This window comes from Ixodes scapularis, unplaced genomic scaffold (genome assembly GCF_016920785.2).
Source record: "Ixodes scapularis isolate PalLabHiFi unplaced genomic scaffold, ASM1692078v2 PGA_scaffold2__306_contigs__length_199485367, whole genome shotgun sequence".
Taxonomy (NCBI): Eukaryota; Metazoa; Arthropoda; class Arachnida; order Ixodida; family Ixodidae; genus Ixodes; species Ixodes scapularis.
The window spans coordinates 34,192,906-34,203,654 of record NW_024609857.1 but is presented as its reverse complement, the minus strand read 5'-3'; the positions used below and the strand labels follow the sequence as shown (position 1 = coordinate 34,203,654).

Below are 10,749 nucleotides of genomic sequence, written 5' to 3'. Positions count from 1 at the left end.
GGTGTCCCATAGAATGCACCCCAAAACTTCAGTTCGACGTACAGCGCACTGACGTCGATTTGGGTACTAACTTTCACGAGAGGCTCGATAGCCGTGGCGTACAACTTATTAAAATAGCTAATGTACGTGTCACTGACTACAAAAAAAAAAAAAAGAAACCTCGGGGGTTTTTGGCTTTACTGCAAAACCTCGGTGTTTTTATTGTGTGGTCTTTGATACGTACTTTAGTTATTCAATAAGTTATATGACACCGTTATCAAGCCCCTCGTAAAATTTGAGGCCGTCTGTTCGTCTATAGTGCGCTGTACGTCGAACTAAAGTTTTGGGGTGCATTATATGGGACAAAAGGGTGTAAGGTTATACACTTCTTTTTAGGTTGTGGTAGAGTTTTTTGCTGTTTTTTTTTTTCTTTTTTTTTTTTTGTGGCGAGAATCTTGACGTATATATAAGAGCGTTCGCTGTTCAAATAAACTATACCCGTTTTTTCAAGAAAAAAAGAAAGTTTTCAGCATTCTTCGTATACACGACGCGAAGTCTTACGAGATTTGGTTGTCGGAGGAAAAAAGCGATGATTTTGGCGCTGAAACGTGTACGTCTGGATAATATATATAGTAGAATTCACCTACATATATCTTAATTCTGCACATAAAGGTGAAAAATAGTAGTGGTTCGCGAGAAGTCGGACTTTTTTTTTAATTTTTTTTTACTAGGGTTCTTGACGTGAAAACGGGTATAGAAGCTGTGTTTGAGACATCTTGTCTTGTCCGTTATTTTTATCGTTCCGTATCTTGTGCACCTATGTTCTTCTTGCTCTTTCCCACGCCGGGATGCAGCATCGGGGGTCGAAGTCGAGCTGCAGTCGGGCTCCCATCCGGTCGAGGCGGGGAGGCTCTCCTTACGGGTCTTTGCCGCCAGCGTATTAGCTTACATTCCCGAGCTCATAATCTTTGCGTCCTCACATATTTTTGTTAATGTTGTTGTGATCCTCTGTTATGCGTCTAGCCATCGTGGAGGGCGCCGTCGGCGTGAAGCGCGTGTAACCGGAGGATCTGCGCGGCGCAAAGCGAGTTGCGCTGAAATCGACGTCAATCGCTGGTTGTTCATGGGGAAAAAAAAAAAAAAAAAAAAAAAAAAAAGTTGTCGCGCGGCAGTTTGGCGGCAGTCCGGTGTGCCATGCGGGTTAAACCTGGAAATTGGTGTAGGTTTGCTTGTCCACGTTGGTGGTGATAACGTACGGTCCGTGGAAAGGCGGGCCAAGTTTCAAGGTACGAAGGCCGTTCGTGTACCATACCCTATCCTTGACGTTGTATGGAGCTGGTCGATGTTTAGCATCGTAGGACGCTTCATGCCGTGAAGGTAGTAAGCGAGGTTCGCGTTTGCAGCGTCGTGGTTCGCGTGGACGTCGCCGACTTGGTCGGGAAGCCGGGAAAATTCCATTGGTCGACGTGGGACAAGGTCGAACGGTACGTCTGGAGTCCGGCGTGCGGCTGCTCGTTCACTTGAAAGCTGGTTATAGGCGCTCCAATGGTCGATGTCGCCGTAGACGTTCTTTCGCAGACATGAAAGGATTTCTCCGTTGGCGCGTTCGACAAAGCCGTTAACTTCGGGAGCGTAAGGTACTGTTAGGATGTTCTGAATGTGCCTGTCAGTGAAGTACCGCGACGCCAAACGTGAGGTTAGGACCCTGTCATTTTCGGTGATGACGGCTTGCGGCGTACCGAATGAGAGTACGAGTTCTAAAAATCGGAAGACGTGCTCGGTCGACTTGTCAGGCACGGGGCGCGCGACAAGCGAGTGGTGAGGTCGAACGCGGTGATAAAGTACCTGTTGTCACTCCTCGTCTTGCTACAGTGTAGTCTTCCGGAGGATCTTGCGCCTCGGCTGCGGCCGGCGGGATATTCTCTTACAAAAGAGAATAAACAAGACGCCGGAGTACCTGATTCTTCTAACGGACGCACTCTTCACAGCGAAAGCAACAAAGCAACGTAACTCTCAAGAAAAAAAAAAAAAAAGCGTGTTCCTTTTTATGGTATTTGTATCTTGTTTTCTAAACTCAAAAGACTCCTTCCTCTTTCCCCCTCACACTCTAATTGACACCCCCCCTCCTCTCCCTCTTCCGCGCCGCGCCGCCGCCGATCCGTTGATCCCCGCGCCGTCAACACGCCGCCGCCGGAGGTACAAACACCGGCGCGCCGCCGCCGGCGATTTCTGACCGGCGCACAGGCGCACAGGTCTACTTTGTGGACAGTGTGGCCAGACCTTTATAAAAGCATGTCTAAGTTTGGAGAAATTTTTTTTATGCGAAGGGTTATCTTTAAATTTATGAACAGTTGCAATTAAAGAAACCAATTCTAATCACTGAAGAAGTTAATACCTTAATTGTTTTGTGCTGTATTAACTGAAATAACCAATCAGCGCTGCACTTAATTCATCTCTTAGCCATTATCATCCAATCCGAAGCCAACTGGCCAGCCTGTCGCGCATGCGCACACGAGTCGAACCTCAATAGAAGCAAAGTGGCAATGCAGGCGAGTTGGTTCATCGTTACAAAACGTTCAGTTGAAGTCCAGCGCTTGTCCTGTCAATTTCTCTTCCTTGTGTCTTCGTAGTTTGCGCGCTGATTCCATTTTGTAACTCAATAGAAGGTTCGTCGAAATTTCCACCAAAAGTTCGAAAAAGTCGAACCTCGTCGAACTCGAACCGCAGCCGGTTCGCGACACCCCTAATTGTGTCCTTGTGTCCCCCTCTGTTTTCTCTTTTTCTGTGGCGCCATCTATGTGGAGCACCGCGAACTTTCACTCCAGGTGGGCGAACGCTGGCGACCGGTTAAACTGACGGAGAAGGTTTCTCGTGGATTTTCAATGGAGGACTGCCGTGCTCTCAGTTTATTTTGCGCAAAAGTCAAAAAGTCAAATTGGACGTTTAGTGTTTATACAGTGTAAGGAATTGGTCTGCCAGGATGAGGCGAATTTTTTTGCGCACTCTCCCATAAAGTTCCATGCAAATTCGATTCCAATTTTTTTCTTCTCCTCCGCAGCGCCATCTGTCGCAAATCGGGGGTACCCGCAAGACACCCACAAGCAGACGAGTACACAATCCGGTCACGGTGCTGCGGTAGGTTTCTATGGGCCGTTTCCCCACCTGTCTATCTTACACCCTGGTCTAGCCTTCGATCTGATAAAACCTACCGGACGGAGCGCGCGCAAGCCTGCAAGGAATCCTCCTACAATCAATCACCCATCTCACACGTGACATATATGTCACGCGCACCAATCGCCACGCTTCTTTTTGCGGCTGTAGTAGGTCGTGCGCGCCCCGGATGTGACGTATTTCGTTACGTTTTTTTCTGTTTCCGGCGCGCTTTCTGAGTCAGAACCGTGCGCTTTGGTTTTCGGGCACGCGCGCACGCAGACACGAGCGCACTCTGGCGGTCACCTGCCTCGCGTCGGAAACGGGGGGGGGGGGGGGGGGAATTCATAGATGCAGCCAGGGTTGATGCAGCCATACTCGCAAGCAAGCAAAGTGCAACTGCGACAGCCTGGCCGGCCAGACGGCCAGACGGCGAAGAAACGCGGAGCCGGAACTAGCTTGCCCTCTACCGATTGGCCGGGACACAGGAGCGCCCTACTACGTCACCGCGCGTTTTTGTGCGCGTTGAGCAACGTTGGCGTTGAGAAAGAAGTTGAAATCAACCAACTTTTTTATGCGCGCCCGGAAGGAGCGAAGAATCGGCGCGACGTCACGAAATACGTCAAAGAAACCCGGATCTTATAGCGGGTTGCGGCAAGGGTTGCGGGACAGCGGAAACGATCTACGAAAACTGCCTAATATCGTTTAAACCTTTTATGACTAGGCTTCACCAATATTGCAACGTGCCCCCTCCTCCTAACCTCCTTGTTTGAAACCCTCCTTGTTCCACAACGTTGCTCTATTTCTGCTACCATGTGATCCGTTAGAGTCGATTTGGAACATAGCCATGATTAATAGTGCATAAGAGCAACCGTACAGATTGTTTTCCCCATTTATTGATAGCAACTCGCCGGTACAGAGACGCAGCGCTTCGGCGTGCCAAGAAAGCTTTGATAACGCCGCGAGACCAGCGAAATTTGCTTTCGACAAGTTGTGCCTTTTTCCTGCGGCACTGCGCTTCCGAAAAACTTTTCCCGCGTTTTCAACGGCAAGTCTCACGGCTTGCATAAGGTTTTTTTACAACTTTTTTGGCGAATGATGACGAACGAGTAGAAAACGTGCCTTCAGCACGCTGCCGCCAGCCTCCGCAACGCTCCAAAAACACGATTTTTTTTACATGCATGATGGCCGTCCAGTGGCTTCACTTGCGGGAGCGGGAAGCATGATCCAGCAATTGTCATATAGAAATCCAACGAGGTAGTTCGTTCTTCTATCCATGCTAATATCACTGGCTAATATGCATTATATAAATAATTTTTGTTGTCTCAATGTTTGATTTTGATTTATTTCAAAATAATTAATTAATAAAAATCAGTTGGGTTTAACAAAAAAAAAAAAAACTTGTAATGTACACCACTTTTTGCGCTCGATATCGTTTTCGCCCGCAGTTTATGACACGTGATTGACGTGAGCCTCCTTCGTGTGCGTCGTGGTCTGTATTGAACTACGTGAACTGCGAATGTTGTTAATGTTTCATTTAATGTTCGCCATATTGTCCGAGTCGTGGTAAATCGGACCGAACTCTTGAAACGTATCTTCAGCCGCATCACTCACACGGAGCCTCGTTGGCCTCATGACTCCGCCCAGGGCCTCGCGGTCATAGGCGTCGAGCGATCGCCTGCTCGGGCCAGCTGTCAAGATGCCCTCGTGCATTAATACTCATCACCACCGCCTGTCGTCCAAATGCGCTCCAGCGTCCTCGACAGCCTGGCAGTCCCCCAACTCCGAGTGAGCGGTCGGTGGGGACGCTTTCCAGCCGAGGCCTTTTGGTAGGTCGATGCCGAACTGTGACCGTCGACGACGGTTCAAGCCTCACGAACGTGTTACATACTACGGCACGCTATGGCAAGGAAAAAGAAAAAGCACCAAGAGGATCCCACCGAAGGTGTGCCCGACTCGTCCGGTGAGGGTCCAGACATCCCCGACGACGGGAGCGGCGCAGGGAATGCCGCAGCTTGCGTCCATGGCCGGGGGTCGGTCAACCTGCGACGTGTGCGGCAGTTGCTCCAGCGATCTCCTCTGCGACTCGACGAGTGCGACGACTGCCAAGACGCGGGTTCCGACGACATCTGGGTGTGCCTGCAGTGCGGTCACCGGGGATGCGGTACCAAGTGGCCCGGACGGCATGCTGTATGCCACGCCGAGAGGACGTACTCGGACTCGCACGCGCTCGCACTCTCCTCTCAGTCCATGGAACTCTGGTGAGCTTTTCGAGAAGCCTGCGGGGACAGTAGGAGACGTTCCCTAGCAGTTTGTTGCTCTAAGACCTTATTCACACGATGCGTCTTTTCAACGCGCCACAGTTTAGCGAAACCAACATTTCGCGAAATCGGCCTGTTCACACGTGGAGTTTGACGCGCGAAATCTGTGACGTGTTGACTCACGAGAATTTCGCCAAACCTTGTCATCTGCATCGGGAATACCAAGCGTTTCGCATCAAAATGATATGAAGTACGCACAGTGTGAAGAGACAGTCTGTTTTATTAATACCACTCAATTAACTTGGCCAGATTCGGCTCACTGGGTTTACTAGTAGTCCTGCCAAACACGGAAAAGACCGCGAACGTCAAAGAACAGGCAGATGATCTCGAAGCATTTCGGTCATTTTTGCACCGATAAGAAAGTTATTCCCAGTCACCCGGTTTATATCCGGTGCTTGCACTCGTCGCGACTATTGGTGAATCTGTACCGCGCCACCAACCCGCACTGTGGGCGCCGTTCACACACCTGCAACCGAGTAGGACCAAGACTCATCGCCCGTACGCACCGCTCCTCCGCTTGTCGCTCGCCATGTTTGTTTACTTTCCTTCGGCTTTGGCTCGGATACGGAATCAACCGAAAATCAGACTCCTCCAAAAGCTCGCTCCTCCTCGAAAATCAGACGTCATCCTAGTCATAGCAAAGTCGAGCGGCCATTGGCAGCGCTCGCGTTTCTCCTTCGGATGATAGACAGGCCTCGGTGAGGTTTCAGCGAAAAATTGCTCCGGAAGCGAGGAAGACGCTCCACTTTTTTCGGAGGCGCGCCACTTTTTCGGTCGCGTTCAGACGGGGAATCTGTTTCCCGAAACCTAGTTTCGCGACACAAGATTCGCCAACAAGATGCATCGTGTGAATAGACCTTAAGTATCTTGGCGCCCAATGTGGCTAGACCCTCGAGTCTTGGAGGCTGGTGCATCAAGCCACAGAGATACTGTCATGCCCAGCAAAAGACTAAGGTTTAATTTAAACAACTTTGTGATGTTTTAATGGGAAATAGAAATCTCGGTTACCACGGTGTCTTCCATGCAAAATATTTTGTCAGGTTGTGGGCACCTCAGCCAGGATTTAAGCCCACCAGTTAGTGCAACATTGGGCACGTTCGGTGGTGACTCCCTCAGCACTGAATGGAGTAACTCGGGAGTTCTCAGAGCGCCTACTGAATGGCAAAAAAAAAGTGTCGCTCTTCAGCTGCTTCTACGCGGTTTCCCCGCTTCCTCCTCTGTGGCAAACAGTCTCCGAATAAAATTGAGGCAGATGATGCCAAGCACGATCGCTTTTATTTGAAGCCAGTATTGAAGAAGTCTCGACGAGGCCACTAGAGAACAAACGAGTGACTTTAGACATCAGCGCTTCTGTTTGAAGCGATCCAATGCGATCGAGCCCTTTGCAGGATGGTGCAAAGGCTGCTACTGTCATAAAAACCAACAGAAACATCAACACATGCAACTTATAGAGCTTGGTAAATCTGCGACGCCAGTTAAGATATTTTTATCCGGCCATACGTTTCTTCAGCACTTCTTTACAAAATTCCTATAAAATGCATTCATATACACACGGGAGGTCGGCCACGCTTGGGTGATCAAGGTTTTGTCGGCCAAAGCGAGCGACGACCAACTTCTCATACCCGCATACACCCCGATTTAGCTACGCAAACAAAACATTGATCGGGATCCCGTTCGGTGTGAGTGTCCAATTGTGCACCAAAATCACATTCATACCCTGCCTTGCTCTGTTCAGCACGGAGCGGACTGTCGTCCATAATCGCAGTTTCCGTGCAACGGTGATCAATCATGACGTCAAATGAACCTTCACATGGTTTATTAGCATGTCCAAAATGAATGAAATACGCTCCTCCAAGGCATTTTCTGAAAAGAGCCCGAGCTGGAAACAAAATTTGAAAGCGTTATTTCCCTTACCTTGAGCACTTTTCATTAACAAAAGCGAGCAAGCGTCAGGTCCATGCTGTGGCAAACGCAGCTTTTCCCACCATTTTTTTTTCTTTCTTACAGCTTTGGGATATTGTCAGCGATCTGGAAATACGTCGTACCACACGCTTTTCACTCCTCGCATACCATCTGAGGACTCTGTGTACGTAGTAATGTGAACCGGAAATCGCTTTTTGTCTCTAATGGAAGGAGCGCGAGCTCTTTGACTCCTGAAGCCGCTATAGACCTTTCCATTTAGCGCTCTCAGGGCGGCACCATTTTGTTAGACTGCAGCGTCCTCTCCACACATCCCGGAAGTTCGGCGGGGTAAAACAAGAGAGAGGGCATGCGCCCGACTTTGCTAGCAGACGACAAACTGGGAGGTTGCCGTTCTCCATCTTTGGGCTGTACCGGCGGGTTGTCCCGAACATCGAACTCTCGCTCGTGGCTGCCGTTATGAAGTGGTTAGCGTTCTTATAATATTTATGGCTACTCCAGAATGAACCTTTAGCGCTCAGTTGTTTTATTTCGAGTAATGATCGAATAGCGTATCTTTGTTCCGTTACTTCAATAGCAGTGGAGTCAGCCGGCAACTCAACCACTGCGTATATTGCGCCAGGACAGCACGTTTTTATTTATCATTCCAGACTTCCACTCATGGTCGCTAAAGGCCTACACCAGCACGAACTTCGTATAGTAAAGTAGCTACAGTAACCGGATTTACTTTTCGCCGGAGCGACCGGCAACTCTGACACAGTTTTTCCATTTTCTTTTTTATTCGCACGCAAGCAACATTGCAATTAGACTTGGTTAGTCTTTTTATCGAGCATAGCATTACACGATAACCTGCATATCAAAATCCTCACATCTGCGCTTGAAATTTCCAAAATTACGCGATTTTAAACCGAGTCTGAACTCCAGCCGGATGTTAGGTGCAGCCCACTCGGCGGAGCAGACGACGCACGGAGTGAGAGTGGGAGGGCATTTTTTCTGTCTCCGCTCTTCCCAGTGGAACGGTCTATTGAATGCTTCCATTCTTAGATCTATCAGTAGACAAGCTCTATGGAAGAGCCATCGTTTGAAAACAATCCTTTGCCATTTCTCGCACGCAAGCAGGTACGGGTGCGTAGCAATCCTAGCGACACCACTCCCACGGGCAATAGAGAAATACCATTTTCAAATGACGCTGTTTTTGCACAAACTTGATCTTCATTATAAATAAACACAACAGAATCACTTTTCATGCAGTCGAAGGGCGTCCAATATTCTACTGGTTCCATCGTTCCTTCATAGGGCATGTCAATAGCGTAGTGAGCATTACTGAGCGAACGTGCCACAAAAAGATGCAAAGTGTCCTAGGTAGCTTGTCAACTGACTGATCTAGCAACGTTAGTTAGGGTTACATATAGACGCTCATATTGCCTCGGGGCCTCTGAAGGTGCGGTCTGACTCAGAATTTGTGCAGCCTGTCTTTTGTCACCGTTCTACTCTCTACAATAAGTTTTTGTTTGTGGATTAAATTAGTTGTAAAATAAGTGTCAATCAGCAATGAGCAGTTATCTGATGGCACTTCTGATAACTGCCTTTTCCTAAGCAGTTATGGAAACCATTGAGAAGTGGCATAGGTTGAAAACAGCTCCACGTGCTGTCTCTGTTGCTGCCTTGTATATTCCGTTTGTCCGAAATACTCCCTATCCCCCTGGACAACATTTTTCTTCTGGGCATCTATTGCTGCCCAATGCCTTAGCAGTACCCCCAAAAGATGTGGCCCTGCATGTCAGTGTTGACATCCAGACATGCAAGATATGATGTCACGAATGAGTATTGTTTTAGTGGAAGTGCTACGCTAATCACAAAGTATGAATTCATTCCGAAATGTCCGAGATGTTACCAAGAGTTGTGAGATACAGCATCCTCTCTTATGTTTGGAATTTACCACCATTCATACTTTCTTTTTATCCAACAATGATCTGGACAGACACTTCGGAGCAGCAGTAAAAGTGAACATTTCTATAGTTGGTGACAAATTAAGAGTTCAGAAGAAGCTCCACCCACCTCTTTCCACTTTAGCAGAGCGAACGCTTTACAGGCGGTTCCTTCCCCTGCAATATCCGTTTTGCTGAAGTGGAAAGAGGTGGGAGGAGCTTCGCCCGAGCTCTTAAAGGGGCGCTGAAATCGTTTTTGGAAAAGGTCATTTTTGATCTTATATTGTTTAAAACGTGTTACTTCTCACATTTACCAAGTCCTATATTACAAAACCGCCTATTCATCTCAGGGCAAGAGAACAACATCTGGACTCTTTTTTCTTGCGGACTACACTGTGTGGACCAATGAAAGCCCTACAATACGCGCAGATTCCGAATGATTTTATTAAAACTCGTTTCGAAGAGAATCTGATAGGTACACATTCAGATAAGACTCCTCTTGTTCAGCGTGGGCGAAGCCGTCGCTTGCAACTCGCCGACAAGCACCCTTTGTCGACCCCTTCACTCGGAAGGAAATTGTTCCCAAAACAGGCGTGTCGCAATCTTTGAACACGCTTTTAACGAGGAAGTAAGCTACGCACGATTGTGATTTCGGGTTTGTTTGGATGCTGAGAGCGTCTAGATTGAGTTGTCGCCAAAAAAGAAGAAATCTCAGAATCGACCTCAGTGCCCCTTTAACCTCTCTCCGACTATATATGCAGCATAAGCATGCTTGAGGTTACCACATGCAAGTTGCAAATTTATAATCTACATTCTGATTGATACTACTTTAATGTGCAGTTTCTTTGACAGCCTTCCTCTTAGTTCTTCTTTGCTCTTGTCCAGCACCTAACAAAAGACGCCGTGGGAAAGTGCTGTGCAGCGAAGCATCGGCAGCCATTTCCTTTTAAACCAACTCCCCTTGTTTAATCCAGCTGTCAAGGTCCACAACCTTGTCAGTCACTGAGGCAGTTCTCGTCTGCATCCAGGTGCTACAAGTGCGACCGGACGGTGGAGGCCAGTTCGCAGGTGGTGCAGATCGTCGGTGCCATACGGAAGAAGTTGACGACCGGCACAAAGAAGTCTCCACAGTCAGGTACGTCCTGGGGTAGCCCTAGTAGTTACATTCAACTCTAGTAGCTGTTGTAAGAATGAAGGAAGCAAGCAAGTTTGAAACCTTCTCTGCTTGTGCCATTGTTCTCTTCTTAGCATATTGTAGCCTTGGTTGCTGCTGTGTCGTAAAGCTTATATAAGTTAATCTTTTGGAAGGCTCTCGAGAGCTGGCCATTGAGCAGAAAATAAGGGGGTGTCTGAAATAACTTATTGGTCAGGAATAGGAGATAGACTTGTTGCTCGCTTTCTCACTCAGCCAAGTTGGAGAATTATTGCATGTGCATAGTGGCGACATTCCA

The 10,749-nt window shown here is 48.2% G+C and overlaps 1 protein-coding gene across 1 annotated transcript in view; it reads left to right on the top strand.

The window, feature by feature from the left end:
- The first annotated feature begins 4,528 nt into the window (after positions 1-4,528).
- Positions 4,529-10,749, top strand: part of LOC8053571 (ubiquitin carboxyl-terminal hydrolase 45) — a 30,733-nt gene continuing 24,512 nt past the window's right edge. Inside the window, exons 1-2 of the mRNA XM_029989964.4 lie at positions 4,529-5,390; positions 10,327-10,433. Of these exons, the coding sequence (XP_029845824.2) occupies positions 5,032-5,390; positions 10,327-10,433 (466 nt within the window). The 5' untranslated portion in view covers positions 4,529-5,031. The remainder of the gene's footprint in view (positions 5,391-10,326; positions 10,434-10,749) is intronic.